At 38.9% G+C, this 26,924-nt stretch overlaps 1 protein-coding gene and 1 long non-coding RNA gene across 8 annotated transcripts in view; one reads left to right on the top strand and one right to left on the bottom strand.

Annotated features, from left to right (window-relative positions):
• The window catches only part of LOC129438107 (uncharacterized), a 94,394-nt gene extending 89,587 nt beyond the window's left edge, over positions 1-4,807 (bottom strand). Inside the window, exons 1-2 of the long non-coding RNA XR_008642443.2 lie at positions 4,686-4,807; positions 3,922-4,065 (exon numbers count right to left, since the gene is read on the bottom strand). This is a non-coding gene — a long non-coding RNA (uncharacterized lncRNA). The remainder of the gene's footprint in view (positions 1-3,921; positions 4,066-4,685) is intronic.
• A 676-nt stretch (positions 4,808-5,483) lies between these two features.
• brip1 (BRCA1 interacting helicase 1) overlaps positions 5,484-26,924 on the top strand; it is a 117,825-nt gene continuing 96,384 nt past the window's right edge. For 6 of the 7 annotated variants that reach the window (XR_012367904.1, XM_073863460.1, XM_073863459.1 and 3 more), the window contains exons 1-14: positions 5,484-5,642; positions 5,953-6,078; positions 6,237-6,348; positions 6,695-6,895; positions 9,359-9,504; positions 9,586-9,723; positions 15,675-15,977; positions 19,539-19,760; positions 19,917-20,116; positions 22,492-22,624; positions 22,702-22,856; positions 23,286-23,454; positions 23,553-23,693; positions 23,904-24,065. Coding sequence is in view for 6 of the 7 variants with exons in the window: in XM_073863460.1 (XP_073719561.1) it covers positions 5,986-6,078; positions 6,237-6,348; positions 6,695-6,895; positions 9,359-9,504; positions 9,586-9,723; positions 15,675-15,977; positions 19,539-19,760; positions 19,917-20,116; positions 22,492-22,624; positions 22,702-22,856; positions 23,286-23,454; positions 23,553-23,693; positions 23,904-24,065 (2,175 nt within the window). In the remaining variant the exon portion in view is untranslated. The remainder of the gene's footprint in view (positions 5,643-5,952; positions 6,079-6,236; positions 6,349-6,694; positions 6,896-9,358; positions 9,505-9,585; positions 9,724-15,674; positions 15,978-19,538; positions 19,761-19,916; positions 20,117-22,491; positions 22,625-22,701; positions 22,857-23,285; positions 23,455-23,552; positions 23,694-23,903; positions 24,066-26,924) is intronic. The other variant, XM_055196652.2, reaches the window with a different exon arrangement.

Genomic DNA, 26,924 nt, shown 5'->3' with positions numbered 1-26,924 from the left:
CAAGCATTTTCCTATTTATGTGTTGTGATTTGTATAGTCCTTGTTATTTGTACATGGTGTGACTATACAAATCACAACACATAAATAGGAAAATGTTCGCGTTATTTTGTCAATTATTGGGAGCAGTATGCTAGCTGGAGCCATTCACTTTGTGCTAAGCTAAGCTAGCGGGGTCTGCGTCAGACAGAGTTACAGCACACACAGACTTATTTAACTCTGGGGGATAAGCTAAATTTCCAAAATGTGGGCGTGTTCCTTTAACGGACTTTGTTTGGACTTTGAACTTTAAATGCGTTTTTCTTAATATTTGAATTTTTTTCACCTTCAGTTTACAGATTTTCAATGGATGATCTCAACGAAATATTGTCCTATCCTAACAAACCATAGACCAATGGAAAGCTTATTTATTTAGCTTTCAGGTAATGTATAAATCTCAAGTTTTAAAAAAAAATTACTCTTACGACGGTTTTGTGGTATGGGGTCACATAAATGATAAAGCAGTTAGCCATGAAAGACAGTATGTTACAGGGATTTTAACGCAGGTAAGGAGTGTTCTTAGGGAGAGTGCCAAGTATCTACTGTAAACTATTTAATTTATTAATTTATTAATACATACATTAAGTGACTTATGTATTCCCTGGGATGGATCTCACAACTTTGTGCGGTTAACGCAATGCTCTAACAACTGAGCTACAGGAACACAGTTTGTCTGTTAAAGGGAAGCCCCACCGTTTTTCAATATATTACTATGTTTTTACCTCAACTTAGACAAATTAATACATACCTATCTGTTTTCAGTGCGTGCACTTTAATCTTTGTACAGCGCCTCGTGAATGTGTTAGCATTTAGCCTAGCCACATTCCTTTCTATGGCCCCAAACAGAGATTAATTTAGAAGCCACCATACACTTCCATGTTTTCTCTATTTAAATATGGTTACATGTGTAGTTACACAAGTATGGTGGCACAAAATAAAACTTTTGTTTGGAGCCATAGGAATGAATGGGCTAGGCTAAATGCTAACACATTTAAGAAGCGCTGTACAAAGATTAAAAGTGCACGCATTGAAAAAGATCGATATTTATTAATTAATCTAAGTTGAGGTAAGAACATAGTAAAATATTTAAAAAAGGTGGTGTTTTACCTAACCGTATGCTGTTGGAACATAGAAAATTATTAAATGCCCTATCACTGTTGTGCATTTCAAACTGAAACTACATAAAGAGCTCAGATGCAAAACCGTCTGACATGTTTTCCTGTAAATGAGCATTTTGTATCAGGCTCTTATGTTTAGGTTGAGCATTTTAACTTTATTGGCAATGAAAAGGTTATTAGTCAGTATTGAAGTGCCTTATTTTCACAAATGTAATTTCATTGATATTTAACAAATTTGACTGTCTTTCACTGCAAAACCCTCTAAGTAGCCTACATGCAAAAATCTCAAGTCTTTTCTGTTTTTTCTGAATAAAGTAAGAACGTTCAAAAATATGGTCAATATTTCTAATATAATATATAGTCAGAGATGACTCAAGAAATCTTTTGACCTCAATACGATCAGCATCATGACCACCTACTCGTGTGGGCAGATCTAATGGCACATGTTGGCGAGGCCGTCCTTGTTCTCTTGGCACAATGTGAACATGTACTTGTCATAGTGGACTGGAAACGCACACAATTAAACACGTCGGCATGGGGTACCTGCCCTGAGCCGGCACCAACACAGCATTCACTGTCACGAAAAGGCAGCGCCTTGTGATATACACACAGCCACCAGATGACTGTGAATGTGTGTGTGAGAGAGACGGACAGATGATTAAGAAGTTAGTCTGAGCAGCATACAAAACAAAGCGTGACTGTGACCTCAATTTACACCATGCCGCTGTAGTGACACTCGATGTGGAATATTCAGAGCGAGCGAGCGAGCAGAGAAACCATTGGGTCTCTCTCTCTTTATAGCCCTGCTGTGCAGCCAAAACATTTCATCCTAAACTGAGTGGGTCACGGACAAACATGTACACATCCTCATCCTCAGGCCACGTTCATCGACATCTCTCCAAACATGTCCAAAATACATTTGTTTTTCTTTTAAACAAATTCATTTGAATAATATCATTATGATAAATAAGTGCGGCAATTAGGTCACAAAACTGGAGCCTGTCTGACAAAAAAAATCACTGACTGTTTTAATATCTGCTCTGGCAACCGTTCACAGAAGCAACGTTTCTCTGTTTGTGATGGAGAAGAGACAGAATTACCTCGATTATGTGCAAAAAGTCAATTAAATTAACTGTGAAAGGCTATTTATTTTAACCCGAGGATACATTTTTTTCTGTTCTTAGTAATTATAGAAAACAGCACAACATGTGTTGGCAAGAGAACAAAGAAAGCGAAAACTAAGGTATGTGGCTAGTCCTTACATCACACTGCCATCATGTGGTCAAATAGTTGAATTGTGCCAAAAAACAGAGACATTTGCAGTGTTGTGTAACAGTTTACAGATGCTGCAAGTGGAAATCATATAAAATGTGAACAGTCCAAAGAAATTGATTAAAGTTTAAAGTGCACATGCAAACTATAAAGCATCATGACTGAGAATTGTGGGGGTGGTGGTTAGGATATAGGCTGATAGGATGTTCACTACAACAGTAGTGTACTACACTCACCTAAAGGATTATTAGGAACACCATACTAATACTGTGTTTGACCGACTTTCGCCTTCAGAACTGCCTTAATTACGTGGCATTGATTCAACAAGGTGCTGAAAGCATTCTTTAGAAATGTTGGCCCATATTGATAGGATAGCATCTTGCAGTTGATGGAGATTTGTGGGATGCACATCCAGGGCACGAAGCTCCCGTTTCACCACATGTATTCATCTCATGTATTAATGAGAAATTGAACAGGTGTTCCTAATAATCCTTTAGGTGAGTGTATATATTGTATAGGTTTCACCTTCTATATTCTTGCCCTTTAAATCATGTTTCATTGTGTATGTCTTAACTTTACAAATCACATCACCAATATGTTACGCTGAAACAATGCCATGTTAAAAATAAAGATTAAATAGAACCTTTAGATTTTGCATTGAGTTAAGGGAAGTGATCTAAATGAAATAAGATGTGATCATGAACTACTCATGAAAGGCTTAAATAATTTCTGTTAAAGACAACTGCAAATATGTGTGCGTCTGAATGGTAATTAAATATTGCAATATGAAAAATGAATAAAATGAAGAGGAAATGCAAGGCAACTGTTGTGCATAAATCTAATTGTCACTAACTCTCAAGCCAAGCAACTCTTTTTTGTTTTTTTATGCGATTTTCAATGTCATGAGCACACCACAGACAGTACACCACATTTAAGATAAACTGCAAACAGTTCACTTGTAAATATAAAGACAGACATAGTAAACTTAGACATCAGTTATGTGCTGAATATTTTCAAACGGAGGCAAATGAACTGCAACTAACTAATTAATATGCATCTTAGCTGACCAGTGTTAAACATTACCATTACATAAGGAACAATGTTTGTTCCCTGAAATTGGCATTTTTTTGTCTTTATGAGGGTGTTTTGTTTTCTAACAATATAAAGCAACAAACGTTGGTCAAATACAAAGTCTCAATCTGAAGAGTCATAAAGGTTACCTACCTTTAACATTAACTCAAACTTCTAAATCAATTACGAAGATAAATCTGATATAAAACAATCACTCTGTTAGATTATATTTGAAATTCTTGTCCTGTCTCTGTGGTACTGTATTGAAAGCAATTGACTGCTTGCTGTGACAATTCAATAGTGCATGTGTCATTTTTGTATCTTTTGGTAGCATTTTTGCTGGTTAATTTTTAAACTGGCCTATCCAAAACATTAACTGCAAAAGATAATCCAGGCAGTTGGAATACATACTTTAGTAACATACCTGCTGGCAGGGGACTTGGCAGAGGATGTACAGTAGGTGATGTTGCTAGGTTGTCAGTGTTTTCTGGCTATGAATGTAGGTCAGGAGATCCCACAGGTCCAGCTGGGATAGTTGCAGCACTTTCTTCTTTGAATTACATGCCACCTGAATATACAAAGGGCTCTAGGTGAACTTGGAACATGGGTAATAGGCTACATGAAACAGAAACAGTTATATCTGTTATATCTTTTCCACAAAGTGAGGGTAAAGTGGCAAACAGTAGTATATACAGTATAAAATGCAAAATCTAATAAAAGCAGATCTAATTTCTCTATGCATGTCTGAATGCAAATCCTGCAGAAATATCACATCTGAAATGCTGAGTGATATGGAAATGAGGTTTACAGCACTCTGAGCATGTTAATAATGCTAATCCTGGGATTACGGGCACATTTTCAAGGTGCAATTACATCACCAAGCATCTTGGGATCACCATAATCATAGATTGTGCATAAAGCTTCAGTATAATCCTGTCTCATCCTTTTTAACTAGTTAGTGCCATCCAGAGTCCTGATAAATAACACTGTTTCAGGAGACTATGTGAATACAATAGGTAGTAGTAGTATTAAGTAATAACTATTTTTGTGTTATCAAAAGCACGGAGTTGTGTTTAAATTTGTAAGGCCACACTAACCATAACATGGCTATCTGCAAAAAATATAGGCCTAACATTATATATTATGTACTTTCAAAACTACTACAATCGTTTGTAGAGAAAAGCCCACCTACCAAAGCTTCATCGTTGCAGCTTTTTCTGAGAACTCCAGTACACAAACAATTTGCAGCGTGCGACACTTTTGATGCCATGAGGTGAACGTGGACACAATCTTTACTTACTGTATTTCTCGTGTTGGACTTCATGAAGCTGCGCAGACCGTTCGTAGTATGACATCAAAGTACCGCGAGAGCGAACCAAACTCTTTTGTTGCTCTCGCGGTACTTGTCATAGCAATTCACTTATTTTTTTCCAAAATATCTTCCAAATCCTTACAGTTACAAGAAATAATTTGTTACTATGAAGGCACAACTAATATTCCAATTAATTACATTGTTATTTTTTTATTTTATTTGGAATACATTTTATTCACTAACAAAAATGCTCTAAATAACAGTCTACCTTTCCACATTTCCTAATTGAAATTAAAATATTTCTAAAATACCTTAAATTAAATTACTTGTTAAAAACAAGTCAAATAAAAGATTTTTTAAATATTATGATGACTTTCTGTAATACCACTGATGCATAATGTTTTCTTATGCCTATGTCAGCTTGTTTATTTTTCATATTTTTTATTTACTTTTCTTATTGTATGTATTTATTTATCTTTTCTTTTCCCTTACTTTATTTTTATACTTATATAAGTTTTTATCAGAATACTTTTATCTACATTAACATATATACCATATTATTATTTAAGTTTTCATAGTTGGAGTTAATCTGTGAATTACTTTGATTTAATTATTTTTTTATTCTTTGATTTAATCGTTAAAACGAAAAATTTGTGTCTTTTATTATGACAGCTGACGTCTTGCTCTACGTCTCCGTGCGTTTTGCGTTGTGCTGCAGGGCGGGAGTTTCATTTTCTTGCCTCGTTTTGTTTACCCTAGTTTTAGCTTATAATAATGAAAAGTAATTCGCAGGTAACGTAAATTCGCCTGTCATCTTCTGCTTTACTTCTCAGGTAATAGACATATACATGTGTTGTTTCCATTCAATAATGGTCCGTGTAGTGTAAAGTAACGTTAGATTGCTGCGTTGTCCATTTGTTGGTTTATCGTCATAATAACGTTTAACGTTAGTTGTCTATCATTAGTCACGTAACTTAACTGTCAGATTCGAGATCAACCGTCAAACATCTCAGTCTAAATTGTGTTGCGACCCCAACACGCATATACATGACATGTGAGATCGTTAGGTCAAATCCTTATATTATGTGACATGAAATTGAAACGATCCATATTCAAGCATAAATAAACAACGTTGTTCTTCAGACTTTGACTTCCAGTAAACAAAGAAACATAAGTATGGCTGCAGCCCCAGTGGAGTACACCATAGGTGGTGTAAAAATAAACTTCCCATGCAAAGCCTATCCCTCTCAGCTGGCTATGATGAACTCGGTAAGATCTATTGCCTGTCTTGAATTGAGCAAGAGGGCTGAATGTCACACTTAGTTTAAAGTTACACATTAAAATTGAAGAGTGTATAACTTACAACAATAACTGTTATAATGGTCTCTTTTTTTCCTTCATCTGTCTTTTTAAAATGTTTTCTGTAGATTATTCGTGGACTTAATAATGGGCAGCATTGTCTATTGGAGAGCCCAACTGGTAGTGGGAAGAGTCTTGCTCTTCTGTGTTCTGCCCTCGCCTGGCAGCAAGCACAATTCAGTATGTAAAAAGCCTATAATATGCCACAATAAATAAAGAACACAACATTTAATCAATGTGCATTCAGAGCTGATGACATCATTTTGATATGTGATGAGTTTGAGATCTTTAAAAACCTGCCTTATTCAAGATAAACTCTGTTTATGATACGTGTTATGATATGTGTTGTTGCATACAAAGACATCTATATCTATAGATTCAAAAGTGTAAGGTTTTGATTATAAATTATGTGTTTGCACTCATCTGGCTGAACATCCAAAACCTCAAATTGGTTTGCATATTCTTCTAATATACTGGACAGATATACTGGACAGATCTCATTACATTTGTCTTTCTTAATGTTTAGGTAAGGAGCAGGATGCGAATAGCAGCTCTTGTGACAAAAAAAATGACTGTAAAAAAACAGAAGTGACAACTCCTTGTCAGTGTTTGTGCCATAGCCGAGCTGTTAATGGAACTTCCAGCAGTATGGCATCCAACCCTCTTGGGGTTAATCTTACTGCTGAATGCACTTCTGTTCAAGCTACAACCCCTGTTTCAAAAGGAGGTGAGTGTTTTCTGAAGCTTTTAAATATGATGCAGTGTTTCCTACAGAATGACATTAAACAAACATTTGACATAAAGCTAACTTGGTATTATACATTATATTACAATACAACCAAATAAATGTCTGTATGAAGGGCTCAGATGCAAAAACTGCTAAACACCAGCTCTGTAAAAAATTCGATAATGATATTAATCAAATGCTTTTGGCATGTAAACAATCAAATACTTTCCCTTAATCCCAGCCTCATGCCATTCAGGAATGCCGCCCTGGCAGAATCCGTCAAACGCCACATTGATTTTTCAGAAAAGTCTTTAAAGTTCACGAGGACAAATGTAAAGCAATTGTGGATCACATTCAATCTTGCATCTGCATACAACACGAATAGACCCTTTTACAGCCCACGTGATCAAATAGCCTGCGCGCGGATTTCGGCAATGGAAGTGGTGTTATTCCCCAGTGGTTCTAATCCATCCATCTCCATTGACTTTGTATTGCGAGAGGCTCCCTCCTTGTCATTTCTGGCTTATAACAAAAACAGAATAATGCATACAAGCTGCTGTGTGACAGGGTGTACAGCTTACATGCCAAAAAACCCAGAAATAAGTTTTTATAAGCTGTCGACCCCAAAAAACGAGCGTTTAAAGAAACAAAAGTAGATACAGGCAACGTTTCATAGTACTACTATTAGTAGATCTGCGCCCAATAGAGGGAAACATAGTCGGCAATCCACTTTTTTCTCCTTAAAGGCTGGGTTAAACGGCTCGACAGCTTATAAAAACTTATTTCTGGGTTCTTTGGCTTGTTAGCTGTACATATCGTCACACAGCAGCTTTTAGGCATTATTCTGTTTTTTGTTATAAGCCAGAAATGACAAGGAGGCAGCCTCTCGCAATAGAGACAGAGCGCAGCGCGTCATAACCTGAAAATCACGCCCACCGGGGGGGAAAGCAATCCAACTGTCTCCATTGACTTTGTATTGTGAGAAGCCGCCTCCTTGTCATTTCTGGCTTTTAACAAAAAACTGAATAATGCCTAAAAGCTGCTGTGTGACAATATGTACAGCTAACAAGCCAAAAAACCCAGAAATAAGTTTTTATAAGCTGTCGAGCCGTAAAACCCAGTCTTTAAGGAGAATAAAGTGGATCGCCGGCTACGTTTCCCCCTATTGGACGCAGTTTTACAAATAGGAGTACTATGAAAAGTTGCCTGTTTCCATTACTGTGTCTTTAAACGCTCGTTTTTTTTTAAGTTGAAAGCTTATAAAAACGTATTTGGTTTTTTTGGGTTGTTCGATGTACACCTTGTCACACAGCAGCTTTTAGGTATTAATCTGTTTTTAAGTTTAATCTGTAAATAAGTTTTTATAAGCTGTCGACCCCAAAAAAAGAGCGTTTAAAGACACAGAAATGGATACAGGCAACTTTTCATAGTACTTCTATTAGTAGAACTGCGTTCACTAGGGGGAAACGTAGTCGACGATCCACTTTTATTCTCCTTAAAGACTGGGTTTTACGACTCGACAGCTTATAAAAACTTATTTCTGGGTTCTTTGGCTTGTTAGCTGTACATATTGTCACACAGCAGCTTTTAGGCATTATTCAGTTTTTTGTTATAAGCCAGAAATTACAAGGAGGCGGCTTCTCGCAATACAAAGTCAATGGAGACGGTTGGATCGCTTTCCCCCCCAGTGGGCGTGGTTTTCAAATTTGCATAACTGCGCTCTGTCTCTATACAAAGTCAATGGAGACGGTTGGATTGTTTTCCCCCGGTGGGCGTGGTTTTCAAATTAGCATAACTGCGCTCTGTCTCTATTGTGTACACTCTCAGAAAGAAAGGTACAAAAGTTGTCACTGGGACAGTACCCTTTCAAAAAGGTACACCTTTGTACCCAAAGAGTGCATATTAGTACTTAGAACTGCCAAAATGTACCTTTAAAGCACATTTTTAAAGGGTTCTGCCCCAGTGACAGCTTCGTACCTTTATTTTTGACAGTGTACAAACCGTAAAAGGGTCTATATGACAGCAATATGCCTCACAGCGCTCCCTAATGTGTGGTTCAGTTTCTTCTATTTTACATTTTGAAGTGAACTTTCATTATTTGCGATGTTTTTAGTTGAATCTTTAGTGATTTGGCAACTGTTTACTACTAGTCCAAAGAAGTGGATTTTATCTAGAACTGGAGATTTCTCCCAAAAAGAAAACATGTCGGACGCACTTACAGGCCTTTGCATCTGAACTCTTCATATTTAGTACACTTGCGTCAGTAACAGCTCTGAGGGATTTAAAATTGTGTGTTTGTGTTTGCATACAACCAGTAAATGTGACACACTTGTAACTCAAAACCTGCTGTCTGTTTATTTTCTTTGTATTAATTTGCAATACCAGGGATTCCATCACATTTAACTCTGTATCTTATCTAGTGTCAGCTATTAAGGCATTCTCAGGGTGTATATTCTTTTTAAGCAGCCACTGGTGACCAGCCGAAAAGATCCACTTTGTCCTCTCGTCTCTCTGAGAAATTTCAAGCCTCCCTTGCCACTAACAGTGAACAAGACGATGATTTTAAGATGGACAGGAAGCGCATTCGTACACCAAGCACAGAGCAGAAGGTACCACTACAATAGCTTTGATTATTTAAACGCTATTCATTGGCTTATTGAGTCCTGACATCAAACTTTTTCTGTTCACAGAACAGCAAAAGGAGATGTCTTGAGCGAGGGGTCATTTATATTGATGATGATGAGGAGGAGGATCTGGAGAGACCTGGGCCAAGTGCACAGAGGACCATGGAATGTAATAGTGATGCATGGGCACAGCCACAGTGTTGTGTAAGTGCACCTCGAACACATTTTTATTTGTAGTTGTAATTTGGAACATATGATGTATCCACAGGACCACTGTTTGCTTTATCTCCATATTTCATCATCCATTTTGCAGTTTTGTAAATAGCAGAGATGGAATGTGTACTGAGGTTGTGTTATTTTTGGCCACTGGGTGGCAGTAGAGGTTTATAAGTGATTCCAGGAGTTAGTGGTCATGACTTGTCTGTTAGCAGACATTACCTTTGTTTAATTTCTAATAATCTGTCACTCCAGATGATTTACATGTAGTTGCTTTTATTTCTCTAACCTATTTTATAATTCATCTGTAGTCTGACACCCTTAAACAGATAGGGGCAGATTTTATTATGCCAAACAACAACATGCAAGGCATTTATAATAATTTGATAATTTTAATATGTATCAGAATGCAAAGTCGGCAACACCAAAGCTCCGAAAGTATCAAAAGATTTTATTGTTAAAAACTATTGCATAGCATGTAGGTAGGGATGGGACGATTACCAGTTTCACGATTAACCACGATAATATGTATGGACGGTTAGTATTATCGTTTAAAATTTTATTATCATTACAACCGTGTTTGATTACCGTGATTTTGAAAACTCGCTGTAAATCCTGTTCAGCCAGAATCAGTTTGACGCAGGCGTGCACATGCAACATAGTTTTTGCACAAGAAGGCACACTGCAAAAAAATGATTTTCAAGAAAAACAATTCTGTAAAAATATCTGAAAAATCTTAAATTAAGATGCTTTTTCTTGATGAGCAAAATGACCCAAGAAATTAAGTCTAGTTTTTAGACCAGAAATATCAAATTTAAGTGATTTTGTGAATAAAACAAGCAAAAAAATCTAAACACTAAATTCAAGAAAAATGTACTTACCCCATTGGCAGATTTTTTTTCTTGTTTTATGCACAAAATCTTTTAATTTTGATATTTTTGGTCTAAAAACTAGACTTATTTTCTTAAAGGTGACATAGAATGATTGAACGGTGTATTTATCCTTGTTCTGTGATGTGACATGTAGACAAAAATGTTTTTGTTTGGGTCTGTAATGCCTTAGAAGCTTCCTAAAAACCTCTCTCAAATAGGTCTATTAGCGTGGGGGAATTTAAACAAGTGGTTTTGCACCTATTTGGCTCCCCCTACTGGCTTAACTTGCAATCTCATTACTGATTGGCTGACTTTGCTGCCACTCTAAAAATCTAGCCAATTATTTACAAGTGATGGGGCAGGGAGATGCCTGTGATGTCATAAGCATCAGTTTTTCAGATTGGGCCGTTTTCTGGCTGACATTTCTAAAAGAGGAATTTCTATGAGACTGAGATGTTTAGAATGTCTAGAACTTTTTGTATGTTTGTGAATGCGGGTAGACTACCATTATTCAACAAAGACAAGGTAAAAATGGTTTTTCATTCTCTGTCCCCTTTAAGTCGTTTTGCTCATCAAGAAAAAGCATCTTAATTTAAGAATTTTTTGATATTTTTACTGAAAACAAGACAAAAATACTAAGAATTTTTTTTCTTGAATATCATTTTTTGCAGTACATTTAAGGGATAATGTATTGTTTTCATTCACAGTAAATGTATTAGACAGATTCGTTAATTTTTTTACCACAAAAATCATCTCATGGACATGAAATATTAAATTGTGATTTTCAAAAACAAAGCTTGTTCAAATGTTTTCAGTGTGTGTATCAGTTTTTTGTACTTGTACTTTTTGAACATTTCCATCTCACTTTAACAAAACCTTGATAATATCGATAATCGTGATAACTTTGGTCACTATAATCATGATAAGAAATTTTCATACCGTCCCATCCCTACATGTTGGTAACGTTTCGAACATGCCTGCACTTCATCCACTTTTGGAGCTTTGTTTTGCCGACTTTGCATTCTAATACTATTACGTTTTTTCGGTCAAGCACCCAGCTAAGATTGATATGCATGCTTTTGCCTGCTTTTTGTATAATTTGAATATGTCTCTGCATCTCCACACATTCAAAAAGACCTCTTAGATAATCTGATGCAATGTAACAAACACCGCAGGTATTCGCAAGGCCCGTGGTGAAAAGAATCTGTGTTAATGTGATCACCTGTCACACTGTAGGACATATTGCTTACAATTGGTGCCGTGGAAAAGGGAGTTACTTGTAACATGCGTTCTTTTAGGATTGGCTGACTGTTACCAAAGGAGGCGGGCACTAGCTTGATTGGCAGGGTGGGGGGTTGGGATATAGAGAAAGCAGGGCTTTAAGTTTCACTCTCTCACCTGACACCGTTCTCTGGCCCCTGCCAGCGCTGACTGACATCTTCAATGGGCTCTTTGAAGCAAGCTCCAGTTTAATTAAGAGGTTTGCCTTGCTTGGCAGTGATCTGTGAAAGCCTGGGATAAATATTGAATGGGGTTCACCCGCTGGTTACGGCGCTCCGGGGATAAACAGGTGCTTTGTGAGATTGGGGATTTGTGGGGTGGGGGCGCTCCAGGGCAGCTATCAGGAGGGCTGTAGGGAGTAAAGACCTCACTGAAATGCTTCACTTGCTGTCTCTGTCTCTCACCCCGCTATCTCTTTCTCTCTCTGTCCATCTGTACGGTGAGGGTGCAGTGGCCCGGGCAGGCGGACAGTGTGAGATTTCAGTCTCTCAGGTGTCGGGCCCTCAGAGTAAGTCTGTTGAAATGCAGTGTCTATTGTTCACGCTCACACTCAGACCTGCATCTTCCAACAGGGCCATTGTAAGGTGCAGACAATCAAGCAGCACCATCTCAAACACAGGAGCTGCTCTCTCCACACCTCACCTGGCAAACAGAAACGCCACTGTCTGAAGGAACAAACCCAGCTTTTATTATATTTTTCAGTAGTAAGTAACTGATAAGTACTTGGTGGGATCCACCTCAACGTCTAGTATTTGTTACTTTTGCACACCATAGAGTGACTGGTAGCTTGCTAATTTTATGTGTTTGTCCTATGTGTGCTGGCCCTGAACTGTAACTAGCTGTTAGGTCCCATATGAGCTGCCATTAGACACCCGCTCTGCTACAGACTTTTTCCTCAATATCTGTTCTCATTTATTGGTACCCGAACAATGCCCGCATTTTATTAGCAGAGCAATGAGCTGCTAGATGCATCTGCAGGTGTCTGCCCCTGACTGAAACAGCATGCTTGGGTTAACGCTCCCACACAATGCCTCGCACTGTTTTATTGCGAGCCGCTGTTGAGGTCTGGAGCGGGTCGAGGCGTAGCTCTCCGCTCCACTGATATTGGGGTCTCGCAGGGAAAGAATGCGCCACTCCGCCTGAATGTGTCTGTGGCGGCAGGTCCGGCCAATGAAGGCTGTTATCTGCATTCCAGGGGTGTCTCATTTGCTGTGTGGCAGCGAGAGGGGCCGAAACCGTGGCAGGCTGTGTGTAACGGATACCTTTGTGTCAGCTGTTTCCTGCACGACTGCTGACAAGGCCTCCCATTCACAATCAGCCCTTTCTCTCTCCCCACAATGAATAAGTAATTATTCCGTATAGGAGGCAGGATACTTGGACTGGTCTATTGAATGTGGCAGCAACAGGTAAGGTGATCAATAGGGCTGAGAGAACCAGAGCCCCAGCGCGTAACTCGTCCCGCGAAGCCGTAATCTTAGATGCTGCCAGCTCTCTGTTTATTTAGCACGTCGGATCTGTTCTTTGTCCTGTCGGGGGACAGGCTCACATTCGCATCCATTCTATCACTTACTGTAATATTTAATGGCAAACAAGGTTTGAGAGGCAGCTCGGGTAACTGGAGCCGGACCTCTTCAGTTGAGTGCAGGCTAAAGGACAGCTTGATCCCTGATGTGAAGGGGTAACACACGCCGTGACTTAGCATTTGTTTATGAGGGTTAATCTTACTTGTCGCTTTTAGGAAATAATGGTACTGTTATTTCGAAGGAGTCTGGCCACAGTAAATACATTTTATCATCATACCTATCAGCAGGCCCACCCAGAATCTTGCACAAAAAAATACTCTGAAGAATTGTAACTCCTGTCAGTTTACAAAGCTTTAGCCACCTCCCTCTTATTTAGGGTTTATTCATTTATGAAATGACAGCTCAGGATTCACAAACTGCAATAAACACAAAGTGGCCAAACCTACCATCAGAAACGATAACAAAGTGTTCCAGCCAATAAACGACAAGAAGGAGTTGAGGGTGGGGGTTAGGCGCATTCATAAAAGCACGGAAGGGAGGGGGAGGAGTATAGCTACGCTCCGTTTGTTTGAAAACAGTTCAAACATCAACAAAAAGTGACGTCACACAGATTCGCTTAGAGCGCCTTTAATATTTTTCCTATTTAAAACTTGACTCTTTGTAGTTACATTGTGTACTAAGACAGACGGAAAATTAAAAGTTGCGATTTTCAAGGACTTTGCTGTCCCCTATTGAAAGTAACCAAGGGGACTATTTTCGGGCAGTGAGTAATATCATTGCGCCTGCTGCAGCCATGTTACAGCAGCAAAGTTCTAGAAAATCGCAACTTTTAATTTTCCGTCGGTCTTAGTCAAATGTTTAACTCTAGGTGTGCTGGGGAGCATATTTTCAAAAAAGTGGAGTGTCCCTTTTAAGCTAATCCCTGTCCAGGAAACCGCCCCCATATTTGTTACCCCCAGGCAGTTGCATTTGATCATTATTATATCAGTATAAAAGTCTTAGTTACAAAAATAATCTTTTAGGAGTAAACAGTCAAAATTGCAATTTCTGACTACACAATACATGTCACATTTAAAATTACCAAAACACTTTTTATGTAGTTTCCCAGACAAGACTTAAGTCTAGTCCCAGACAAAAATGTATGCTGGAGCTGTCATATATAAAAACAGCTTTCACTTACATGTCTTAGGGGGGCGTGTACACCAAAGCATTTAACCACGGCTAAAAAGCCAGGCGGATGCTGACTGTGGGTGCTTGCCAGTGTTTTTTATCTAAGCTATTTGGTTGCTATGATACTTCTGCTTTGTTTATCAGTGGTTGAACAATGCGCCGGTTGGTTGTTGTAATATTTGTCTCGCCCCTGCTCCACTGTGATTTGATGGCGGAGTGAAAAGTGACATTGACGAGCTGAGCGTTTCACCCAAAGTTGAACATGTTTCATCTCTGGGCTCTCAGCCGGCCGCAGGCTTTAACGCTTTGGTGTACACGCCCCCTTAAAATATAACACTGACCAGTTATTTTGTTTTTTTTATATGTTATTAAGTTATGTTTATAAAAACCCTTATTTACTAAATAATTTATTTATTGATGGCAGTTAAGAATTTTCTTAATGTTTTGTGATTTCAATCCCACTATTGTAATTAAATGGAAGTAGATTGAATTGTAATTGGATGTACATTGAACCTTCTTATCCAGAAAGAGCAACTGTGGCCAGCTCTGAATATAGTACTAAATATTCAGAGATAGCAGTTCAGATAAAGTGTTAAAAGGCTTTTTAAACGTACGCCTTTATAGTTTTATAAATGCAGTATTTCAGTATTCAGACAGCACCGCTGTCTTCAAAGAATAAAGCAATGGCTCTCTATTCGTCACAGACTGTGTAACACATGAGTTGTGTGTCAGTCCCATGAATGAAAGGGGAAAGTGGGACACTTAAAATGCTTATACCATCTTCAAGATCAGTTTCACCACTGGAGCTGGCTGCAGGCAACCATGGCCCATTGTGTGAAAGCTGCAATTTAAGAGATCCAATCAAGGACCGGTAGCACAAACAATGGCATGGTCTAAAATTACAGTCTTGCTTGGGGTCATTCTGTCCTGACTTATAGCATTTCCCTGTTATGTGAACGATTATCTATATGACCGCTAATACAAAAGCTTATTCATGGGCTTGGCAAACAAGTGATGTTGTGTTGCTTCGAGTAGGTTGTTTCTCTTTGTAATGTTTGTGGTTGACTTGTTTTTCTTTTTTTCTGTCCAACAGTCTCCTGTGTCTTGTTCTCTGTGTCCTTGCGGCAGCCTCAAAGCAGGACAGAAAATGGTTGAAAAGGCCAAGGACAACGAGCAAGACAAAGAGGGAGGTGGAAGGAAAAAGATCCCAAAGATCTTTTTTGGCACACGTACTCATAAGCAGATAACGCAGATTGCACGGGAGCTAAAACGAACGCTGTACTCCAGCGTGCCCATGACCATCCTCTCCAGTCGAGACCACACCTGCGTCCACCCCGAAGTGGTACCTCATGCCAGTCGCAACGAACGCTGCAAGGAGCTGCTGGAGGCCAAGAATGTAAGTGGCCTCCCGTTCCCAGGTTACACTATGTGACATGTCAACCACCTTGAGCGTTGGTTCTTTATTCATTTGTCATCATTAGAGCCATCAGAGAGATAAAAGTGTTCACTAGTCCTAGACAAACTCATGGTTCACTGAGTTCAGGGTCTCTTATGAGAGCTGAACCTTGAACTCTGTTTGTATTAGCCATTATTCTGAAAGAAACCTTAATATTCTCAATGAAATGTAGTGGAAAAGGCGTAGATTGTCATAAAGCTGTTTCTTTTAGGGTCTCATTTGGCATTCAACATAAAATGGAGCTTTAAATTGGTGCTTCTTCCTTTTAGTTCTTCAATAAGTTCCACTAGAGGTCATCCGATGATATATTTAGCAGATCCCAGTAACTGTGGTGGAAAACAGCTGATTCTCAATTGGCCAACAATTTTTACAATCAACATATTTAATGAAAACATTAAAATTTGAAATCTCATATACTTGAAAAGTTAAAATCTCATATTGTCATCTACAGAGGGTTTAAAGCATGTTTAAAGAGGCACACATACATTCACATATGGGTGATTCTCACTAAATCCAGACTTAGGTGTCCAGCATCAGATTATTTTTAAAACCCCTGAAGACAATTTTGTTTTTTGCACATATAAGATTAAGGTTTGAACTAACTATAACCATTAATTTTAGAGGATTATATTTCCTATAGAATTATTTACATTTTTTGATTATCATTATCAAAAATTATCATTACCACAACATATTACATTAAATATATGCATTTACAAACTCATGTTTCGGTAATGAGAGCTAAAAAGTTGTCTAGGTGCTATGACAAACAAAATTTCAACTTTTATCTGGAGAGAAAAAATAAGAACTGCTTACCTGGTAGCCATCTTGAGTGTCACTAAAGCAATAAACCCCAAGAAGCAGTGGGTTACCAGCGCATTTTATAACAGCTAAGGGGCGTTGTTGGGCACGACGCGAAGCGGAGTGCCTAGACCCCCTTGGCTGTTGTGAAGTGCACTGGTGGCCCGGCGCTTCGAGGGGTTTATTGCGTTTATAAAACGGTTACTTCATATGCATAAAGTTAGCGGGATTTTATCAAATAAAACACAAATAAGTTGTAATTATATTAGTATAAATATTACTCTTCCGCCAAACAAAGTAGTTCCTCAGAATCAAGTGTGACTGAAACAGAGCGTAGTTCACAACCAACACAGACGCAGCAAAGACACAATGAAAATATGATTAAAGACGGTGGTGTTTATTTTATAAATCACCATTCATCTAATTTATACATTAACATTTATATTGTGCTGCTGAAGTGATGATCAAATATGCTTGTAAGCATGCTGAACTCTTTCCCGTCAGCGTTTTTTTTTTAAGTTGCCACCCGGTTTTAGTTTAATGCCTTACAGAAAAATTATCTTCTTTAAATAAACATAAATATAAAATGAAAGAACAGATCATCCGCTTTCAAACAACAACAACAACAACAAAAAGTTTCATCCTACCTTAATTTGTTCTCTTATCAGTTATCACCTCTCAAATTTTCAGCTAAAAGCGGAGATAATTCAATTTTTGTGAAGAACTTTAGTAAGAAATCATCAGATTCAGACATGAACAGTACTACACGGTGTTTTCAGTGAATGCGTCAGTGTTTAATTTGGGAAAGATCGCACCCAGTGGATAATAGCGGGCGTATGAACTTCAGTTATAAACTCCTCAGACAACGTTTTCTCTTTATTGACGAGATGACTCAACAGTATTTATTGACATTTATTTGGATATCGCCATTAATTGTGCAATTGTAGACAAATTAAAAATATGATTAAAGACTGTTGTGTTTATTCTCATAAATCAGTACGCAGCAACAGTGGCGCAGTGATACTTATGTAATGTGGTGTGAACCGTGAGGTTACCGGTGTATTTTATCACGGCTTAGAACGCGTTTCAACCAATCAGAATGAAGAACCAGAACTGCCCGTTTTATAAAGTCAATTATGCCCCTTCCAACAATTATTATTATTTTTTTTTTTTAAATGTTAGTTTCTTGAGGGCTTAAACAATGATTGAAAATTGTTGCGGATGATGAGAAAATTGGTCTTGGACACATTTATATTCCTTATTTATTGTCTCTGCATTTACCAATGATCACCAAATACCACATGTGTCTTTACTGTAAATGTTGAATTTTTTTTTTATTATAAATATTTCCATGTCAAAGAACCCAAATCCAGTCATGGATATGTTGCGGTATTGAAAAATTTCCCCTTAAATGTGGGGTAAAAAACAACAAAATTGGTTTGTATGATGTAATTTGAAATCATGCACAAAAATAAAAAAAGAGATGTTTGTAACTGTATGCTTCTTATTTTGATACTCTTGCGTTGCATTTACTTTTTTATCAAAATGTTTCATGAAACCTCATAAGTCTAATTTCGTGAGAATCACCCATGTATATGTAATTTCCAGATGCTTGTATGCAAAGTGACACAGTGCATTTACTGCAAGCTATATATTTATCAGTATGTGTGCCCTGTTTTATATTTGGGTATTGGGAATCTGGTAATGTAATAAATTCAAACCTTCACTCATTTGTTTGCCATTAAAAGTTATGAATCGAACGTAGATTGACCCAGTCTATACTGTGGAAACAAATACCTTGTTTCCTGATCTTCACAGTGGCCTGCAGGGCAAACAGCAAGTGTGGCACTTATCTGTGAACCCTCTTCTACTTTCACTGTAACACTGTCGTAAGAAAATGAGCCGCCTTTGGATTAATGACCTTGTAACAAAAAACCCTCACTTTAGGAGTTCACAAACGTAATCTCCGTCACCAAAGCTGTGGAAAGCATTTACACGCGATAATATCCCCAATCAGTCATATAGGCATTTTTCTTGTGCACCTTTGTCAAAGCTTCAAACGCACTTTGCTCTGCCCCAACCATCGGGCGGTTCACATAATAGTACCTATTACACTGTCACCACAGGTGTCCGCTCACCTCTCCACTGCGCGCATCCCTGCACATGAAAGAGGGAAAGACCGTTCCGACAGCCCCATTCGGAGAGATGAGAGAATGAGCTGTCAGTTTTCTCATCCTCCCTGGGGCTTTATCTGTAGTGTCCTCTTATGAGCCCCATCCCATGTCTTTATTCTGCTGTCCTGGCCTTACTGAATGCCTGAAGACTGTAGGCCTTTCAGGCTCTGGTCGTTAGGCTGCACACCCTTCAGCTCTGCCATCATCACCTTCATAAGAGTCAGAGGACAGGGGGATAAAAACGGCACGGTTCGGCTGACGTTTATCCCATGCACTCATTAAAGGCTAATACCTCTTTGAGTATGTATAGTGGAAGCTGCCATCGGCTTTTCAGCAGCGAGCTACGGGCTCCAGTGAACTATGACACAATCCACAGATGCTCCTTGTCTGCAGGGAGACACCTGCTTATATTGCAGTATTCATGAGGAAGCTGATAGCAATGTTACTAAATATGTCTTTTAATTGGCAAACATTTTGTCTGTAGATAAAACCTTTCTTTTTTGTTTACCTTTTCTTGGTATTTTAGGGCCGGTCATGCCGGTACTACCATAACGTGAATAAAATGCGAGATCAGAGCACTTTACAGTGGGTGCATGGGCTGCACCATGCCTGGGACATTGAGGATCTGGTGCGTCTCGGTGGCAAGCTGCGCTCCTGTGCGTACTTTGCAGCTCGGGAACTCATGCAAGAGGCCAGCATTGTCTTCTGTCCTTACAACTATCTACTTGACCCCCTCATACGTGAGAGTGTAAGTATCAGTCTATATGAACTAAGCTTTAAATGTGACCTTGAGATGATAATGTTGGAGAAAATAATAAACTCCAATGAAGTTTGAAGTCTACAAATGCAGTTGATGACACATTATTTGGGAGATATTAGGATTTTCTATATGTTTCTCTGCCAGATGGAAATCAATCTAAAGGAACAGATTGTAGTGCTGGATGAGGCTCATAACATTGAAGACTGTGCCCGTGAGAGTGCCAGTTTCACCCTGAATCATGCCCAGCTGCTTCTGGCACGAGATGAGATCGATGGAATGGTGACGCATAATATTCGCCGCGAACAGCATAGGCCTTTACTCGCCCTCTGCTGCAGCCTCTCCAAGTACATTTACATTGTTTCTGTAGTCCAAAAACAAGGGAGGTTGTACATTTATGTTCTGCTTAGTCATGAGTATCTGATGTCCCTTTCCACCAAAATGAACCAGATGTACTGTTCCTAGTTCAAAGTTGTTTTGAGTGATAAGCCTTCTAAGAACCAAGTCTAACGTCACTGTATACGTCTCATCTTTCCCAGCAATGTTAGCGCGGCAGCGGCAAACACATCATCAACAATGTCAGATGTTGCAATATTATTAATGGTCATTGGCTTAGCTTACCTACATTGGCATCCAAACGTGGCAAATCCAACATGTACGTCCAGCTCGACGTAATCTGTGGTTGCAATCGAGAATAACGGTACGGCCCTAACACATTTTATCATTTACAAAGAACAAGGTTAGCCTTAGCATGTAGCTACCCTTCTAGTATCGTGTCACAGTAACCCAGACCCAATCGGTTCTTCCTTCTAGACAAGCAATGTTTTGGTGCTACTTAAGAACCACTTTTCCTGGTTCAGACCTGGTGCTTTGGATGTCGAAAAAGAAATAACTGATTTAAAAATAGGCTCTGTGCCCGGTTGCATAAAGCACCTTACGTTTTTCCCTTAAGTTTGATTAAGGGGCGATTTCCCCTTACCTAAGAGAATAACTAAAACCGCACAGAAAACGCGACCGTCAGTTGGTTCTTGTCTCACATGACCTGCGGTGCGCTTGCGGCATTTGAAAAGTTGAAATGTTTTAACTCAATGCGGATGCGCCTGGAAAAAACAAGCGTGTCACACCACGTGCGGGTTGTGACTGGTCGCTTCGCCCCTTAGGGTCGCTTCCATTATGAGTGCGCCTACCGTGTGCCTACATTTGAAATAACGAACTTGAGTGCGTAAAAGATGCAAAATGTGAATCGCCCCTACGGGGGGAATTCATAACACTTATTAATAACACTAGTTAATTAGTGATTGTGCTGGGTAACATGGTCAAGATCTCCTTCCAGTTTGTTAGCGATGTTAAATATTGCGCATCGATCAAATCTGTATTCTTGTAACAAATTTTTATCGCTAAGATGGTCCTTCTATCTCTTAAAATTTGCCTTGGTAAAAATGATCTTCCCCTGGTTCTCTAAACTCTGCCATCTCATCTCATTTTTGTCCGTGTTACACTTTAGGTTACGTTTTCCAAACCTTAAGTTAAACTTGGGGAAATAATCGTATGGGGTTTTATTCAACACTTAACACCATTTAAGGGAATACTTAAAGGCACACCATGGAACTTTTTGGCAACTAGGGGATGCTAGACATGTATTTTTCACATCTAGCGCCCCCTAGAAGCCACAAGTGTCGCAGCACTGTCACAAAGGAAAAGAAGACTACTCTTTAGGTCACAAAGTCTGCCTTCCAGCATGTCATATGAATATAATTTCATGGGTTTTATTTTATTTCAAACGCCAAAAGATCGCGGAGCTCACGTTTTCAAGCCAGTTGTAACGGTGGTCGTTTGGTTAAATTTGATATTAAAAAAATGGCCTTAAAGGGGAATCGAACCCGGATCGCCCATGTCCTAGGTCCATGACGCCACCACGCCGCCACAATGTCACGTGATATAAGGCTCTCTCTAAACCCTCCAAGTAGCCTCAGGTAAAATTCACATAAAAAATAGTGTTCGGGCGCCAGACAGGTTTGATATAAAAGCAATATAATATTACTTACTAGTACAAAAGCATGAGGGCCAAGTCAGCATCGGTCAGAAACCCCTCCTCCTTCTTTAGATCATGCCAGTGAGCGAACGCTGGCCCAATATAATTGATCCTCATCCTTCTTTTTATTTTGTCACCGTTTTCTCTTTCTGGTGTCCTCTGACAAAACCTTGGGTTTCTTTTTCTTAGTTGCTGCTTCGGCCATGACAAAAACATCAGGAAAATAAATAGTAGCGCTCTCACGTCCGAATTTGAGGAAGTGGAGGAAGTGACGTATGCCGTAAAGCAGATTTTTGTAGTTTTTTGTTTTGTGCTCGGGTCACTACCCGAAACCCCAAGTTTAAAAGTACGAGTAAAAGCGTTACAGACCCCGTCAGGCTATGGTAGAAATGTCATTTAATCTATTTTAAGTTGATGTACCATCACAAGGGTCTTGAAAATATATTATGAAGGTTGAAGAATTACAAAGTGTTACTTTAAGTGAAAAACAGCTATTTAAGGGAAATTTCTAGGGTTGATGACGTTTCCTTTGAAAGTAATACTTAAGGGTTATTTTGTGCAACACCCTTAAGTTTAAGGGAAACACATGGACATTTTTTCAAAATCTTCTAAACAAATAAACTCAAATTGAAAAAAGTGTAGCTTATAAAACTTAAATTGAACTATTTTTGTGTCTATATGTGCTTATAGTTGGGTGCAGGAATGCTCCAGTGCCTTGGAGGAGCGCGGGTATGAGACATCATGTAAGGTCTGGACAGGGACAGAGGCTCTTGCTATCTTCCATGGCTTTGGCATCACCGCAGACACATTCTCATTGCTGCAGGTTTGAATCTGTACCAGTTGTTGGTTTCTGACAATCTTCTGTTTTTTTTCTTAAGTAAGTATGTATGTTTTGTGTAGAAACACCTAGCAGCAGTGCTGGAAAAGGAGGAACGGGCCGGGCTGGTGAATGGGAGAGAGGAATTGGTGCAGGTTCCCACCATTAGCTCCAATACGCAGTCAATGCTCAAAAGCCTCTTTATGGTGCTGGAGTTCCTTTTCAGACATAATAGCAGGTCATTATCATAAACAAAAGCTTTAATTGCTAAGACATAAACTTGAGAACTGTGTGTCCTTCCCAAAATTCAGTGTTAATAGGAAACGTAATCTCTGGAAACATCTCTAGCCTACTTGTAAAGCCGTTTCATGGGTTTATAAGTATTGTGGTTTGTTTGCCAATTAATAATTTTTTACATTTTCATTTAAATAATTGGTTTTGTTTTTCCTTTAACTTAATTTAAAAGTCATTACAGGTGACATATTTGCATTTCACCTAATGCTTTTTAGTGCTTGATTATTTTCTCAATAACTTAATTATTACTGTAAGCTATTATCAAATCTTCTTTTACACACTCCAGTAAGCCTCCTAATGACTCTTCAAAGTCCAGTTTTTCCACATTCATATGTTGGTCCTACTTAATGTCTCTGCTCACTGGTGTGTGCAGATTTGCAGGTGATTATCGTGTGGCGCTCCAGCAAAGTTATACGTGGACCACCCAGCAGGACCCGCCTGACGCTCAGGGTTTTTTTGCAAGGCCCAACCGTCGCCGACAGAGCACCCGCACAAAAACCTTGGTGCACACACTAAGCTTTTGGTGCCTCAACCCTGCAGTGGTGAGATCAACTGCTTGCTTGGGTGCAATGTCATTTGAATATTATTATGCCATTTACAAATCTTAATATTGATGTATTGGTGATGTGTCTCTTGTCAGGCATTCTCGGATCTGAGCGATTCGGTGCGAAGTATTGTGCTCACCTCAGGCACCCTCTCACCAATGGGTTCCTTTTCTTCTGAACTGGGCATCAAGTTCTCCATCCAACTGGAGGCCAGTCATGTCATCAGCAGGTCACAGGTCAGAATCGTGCTGAACGAGTCCTGTAGAGTTAGAATCAGCCTGCATTTTAGTTATATGTTAGATCAGTTTGAAAGTGAACCTGTGACCCTGCCGTTGTCTCTCCAATTAAGCTACAGAAACACTTTTATTGTTGCCCTTGCATATGGAGTCAATTGAAAGTAACACATCAATATAAATAGAATGGGTGTGTGTTTGTGCATGTTGCAGGTCTGGGTCGGTACAGTTGGTGCAGGCCCCCAAGGTCGTAAGCTTTGTGCCACATTCCAGCATGCAGAGACCTTTGCTTTCCAGGATGAAGTGGGGGCACTGTTATTGAAAGTGTGCCACACGGTGAAACGTGGGGTACTTTGCTTCCTTCCATCTTACAAGGTATGTACAGTCAGTATGCTCTAATTGTGCCATTTGTTATTATTGCTCAATGCTCATACAATAAGCTCCTAAAATAAGGGGTATAAGTGCATAACTTGTCTCGCACCATTTGTGCTTTGGACATGAACAATACAAGTTTTGTGATATCATGAAGTGTCCTGTTTTTTGTACACAGTCAGACTGAATGATTTTTCATTTTTGCAAGTACGAGGGATTAGAGGCGTATGTTGGAACCAAAATGTCATATAGATTTGGGGGTGGGCTCTTGACTTTGGCAAGTAATCGGACACCTTAGCAGCCACCCAGAACAGCATAGGAACCACACAATGCCTTGTTGTTTTGAGTTCATGTCTATGTTTTGAGTGGCTGTAGCTCTGTAAAGCAGCCACTGGGAGGCCTTAGAGACCACAGTTTTAAATATCTAAAGACGTGCTGATATTTTCTTCAGCACCATCATAAAAACGATGAATTAAAGTGGTTGCCGTCTGACATTCCGGTAGAGGAGCCGCAAAGCCATAATACACAAAGTACCTATTTCAATAAAAGGATTAAATAAGATCAGTCAGACAACAATCATATACTCTAATACATACATAACTGTAATGTATTATAGATAGTGAACAAACCTTTGAGTGCTCACTCATGGTTTTCCTGTCTCCTTTTTCAAGTTACTAGCTCAATTATTCAAAACCATTGAAAAATACTTTGTTCCTCATTGTTTGTAACGTTTAGGTCATGAATAATTCACTCCTATTCAGTGCTTGTCATGATTTACCCCCATGGGAGATGATTAAGTTGCTCAAATGTCTCTGTGTGTGCATGTATATGTCTTATTGTTGATGGGACAGTTTTACATTTCCAAAATATGGTTTAGGTCACCCTATACCTTGTGGAATAAATAATGTATTTGCTATCAGATTTAATATCAATAAGTATGTAGCTCAAAGATGTGCTTATATGTACTGTATATATTGAATGTACGTATATCATGCCTATGTATGAATGTTCCATGTTGGTTAATATTTAATCTGAAAATTGAGCAGTTTAGGGGCTTATTGGAGACTGGGGAGGTTTTGGAGCCTGAGAGTCCCGTCCGAGGAGAAGCAGACCAGAGCATCACCAGTCTCCAGGCACCTCTCAACCCTGTTGATCGCTATCTCTTCACTCTACTAGGGGCCATAACCTGTACATGCATGTGTGTGCCAGTGTATGTTCTGGTTGTGTGTCCCCATGACACCAATTGCGCTACATTATACCACTCTCGAGACCCCTAATACTATCATACGTAACGCGCATAGAGAGAGACACACACACGCGAGCCCATTACAGTTCTTGAGGTTTTAGAGTTTGCACACCCTCTTTGTTGCACCCCGGTTAACCACAGAGACCTATGTTGTCTGGCACGACCTCGTGACAAGAAAGGCTAAAACAAATGGGGACGGCCTGCTTATTAAATGTGGGTTGGCAAAGGTGAAAAGATCTTGTGGAAACTCAGGATGCTTTTAAGGCAGATTAAGATAAGGGCCATTAGAGCTGACGTCGCCAAGCTGTCTGTGTGAAGATGCATCTAAGCTGGCGCCTGCCGCTTGAGCTGGGGGTGGAAAGGAGGGGTGGTAGATGTATCTGTGCATCCTCTCCAATTTAAAGTGCACTGCAGGGGGTATGTACGGAGGTTATGAGCCCCCAAGGCCTCCCGGCATACTGTCTGTAGTCTCCTAGACATGGCCGTGAATGCATTCTCATCAGTAATGATAGGGATGCTATAGCAAGTGATCCGAGCTATTTCAATTACAGTGATGCTGTGTGTGTTTGTTTTTATTTAGTTGTTGTCTTGAACAAGACCAAACCTTGAAATAAATAAATTATTACATTTTAAGGTTTACGGACCATTAGGAATTGTTAACATTGAGACATTTTAAATTATTGTATTGTTGTAAAAGGGTGGATTGTTATTTTAATTAAAGGGGACATATCATGAAAATCTAACTTTTTTCATATGTATGAGTGCTATAATTGGGTCCCCCGCCCTATGCTTTTATCATCCTAGAAATTGTGAAAAAGATCAACCCAGTAACTTAGTTTTAGTAAACCATTCTGTGCAAGCATGTGAAAAAAATACGTCATTGACATTTGGCTCCCCTTGTGATGTCAGAAGGGCATAATTCCACCCCTTAATCTGCACTATCCAGCCACGGCACTGCCATTTAGTGCAGAGATCAGCTCATATGGGTGATTCTCGCGAAATTAGACTTATGAGGTGTCATGAAACATTTTGATATAAAAAGTAAATGTAAAGTAAGAGTATCAAAATAAGAATCATACAGTTACAAACATCTCTTCATGTACTATTTTGCACATGATTTCAAATGACATTATACAAACCAATTTTGTTGTTTTTTCCACATTTAAGGAGATATTTTTCATTACCGCAACATGTCCATGACTGGATTTGGGTTTGACATGAAAATTATTTATAATTAAAAAATCTTAAAAATTAAAAACTTTAGTGCATGTTATACTATAAACATTTACAGTTAAGAAGCACGTGGTATTTGGTGATCATTGGTAAATGTAGAGACAATAATAAGGAATATAAATGTGTCCAAGATCAATTTTCTCATCCTCCGCAACAATTTTTAATCATTGTTTAAGCCCTCAAGAAACTAACATTTTCAAAAAAAAAAAAAAAGTTGCAAGGGGCATAATTGACTGTGACACTCAAGATGGCCACCAGGTAGTTCTTTTATTTTTTTCTCCAGATAAAAGTTGAAATTTTGTTTGTCGTCAGTACCTAGACAACTTTTTAATTCTCATTACCGAAACATGAGTTTGTAAATGCATATATTTAATGTAATATCA

This window comes from Misgurnus anguillicaudatus, chromosome 24 (genome assembly GCF_027580225.2).
Source record: "Misgurnus anguillicaudatus chromosome 24, ASM2758022v2, whole genome shotgun sequence".
In the NCBI taxonomy this organism is placed as follows: Eukaryota; Metazoa; Chordata; class Actinopteri; order Cypriniformes; family Cobitidae; genus Misgurnus; species Misgurnus anguillicaudatus.
This window is presented reverse-complemented; position numbering and strand designations above follow the sequence as displayed.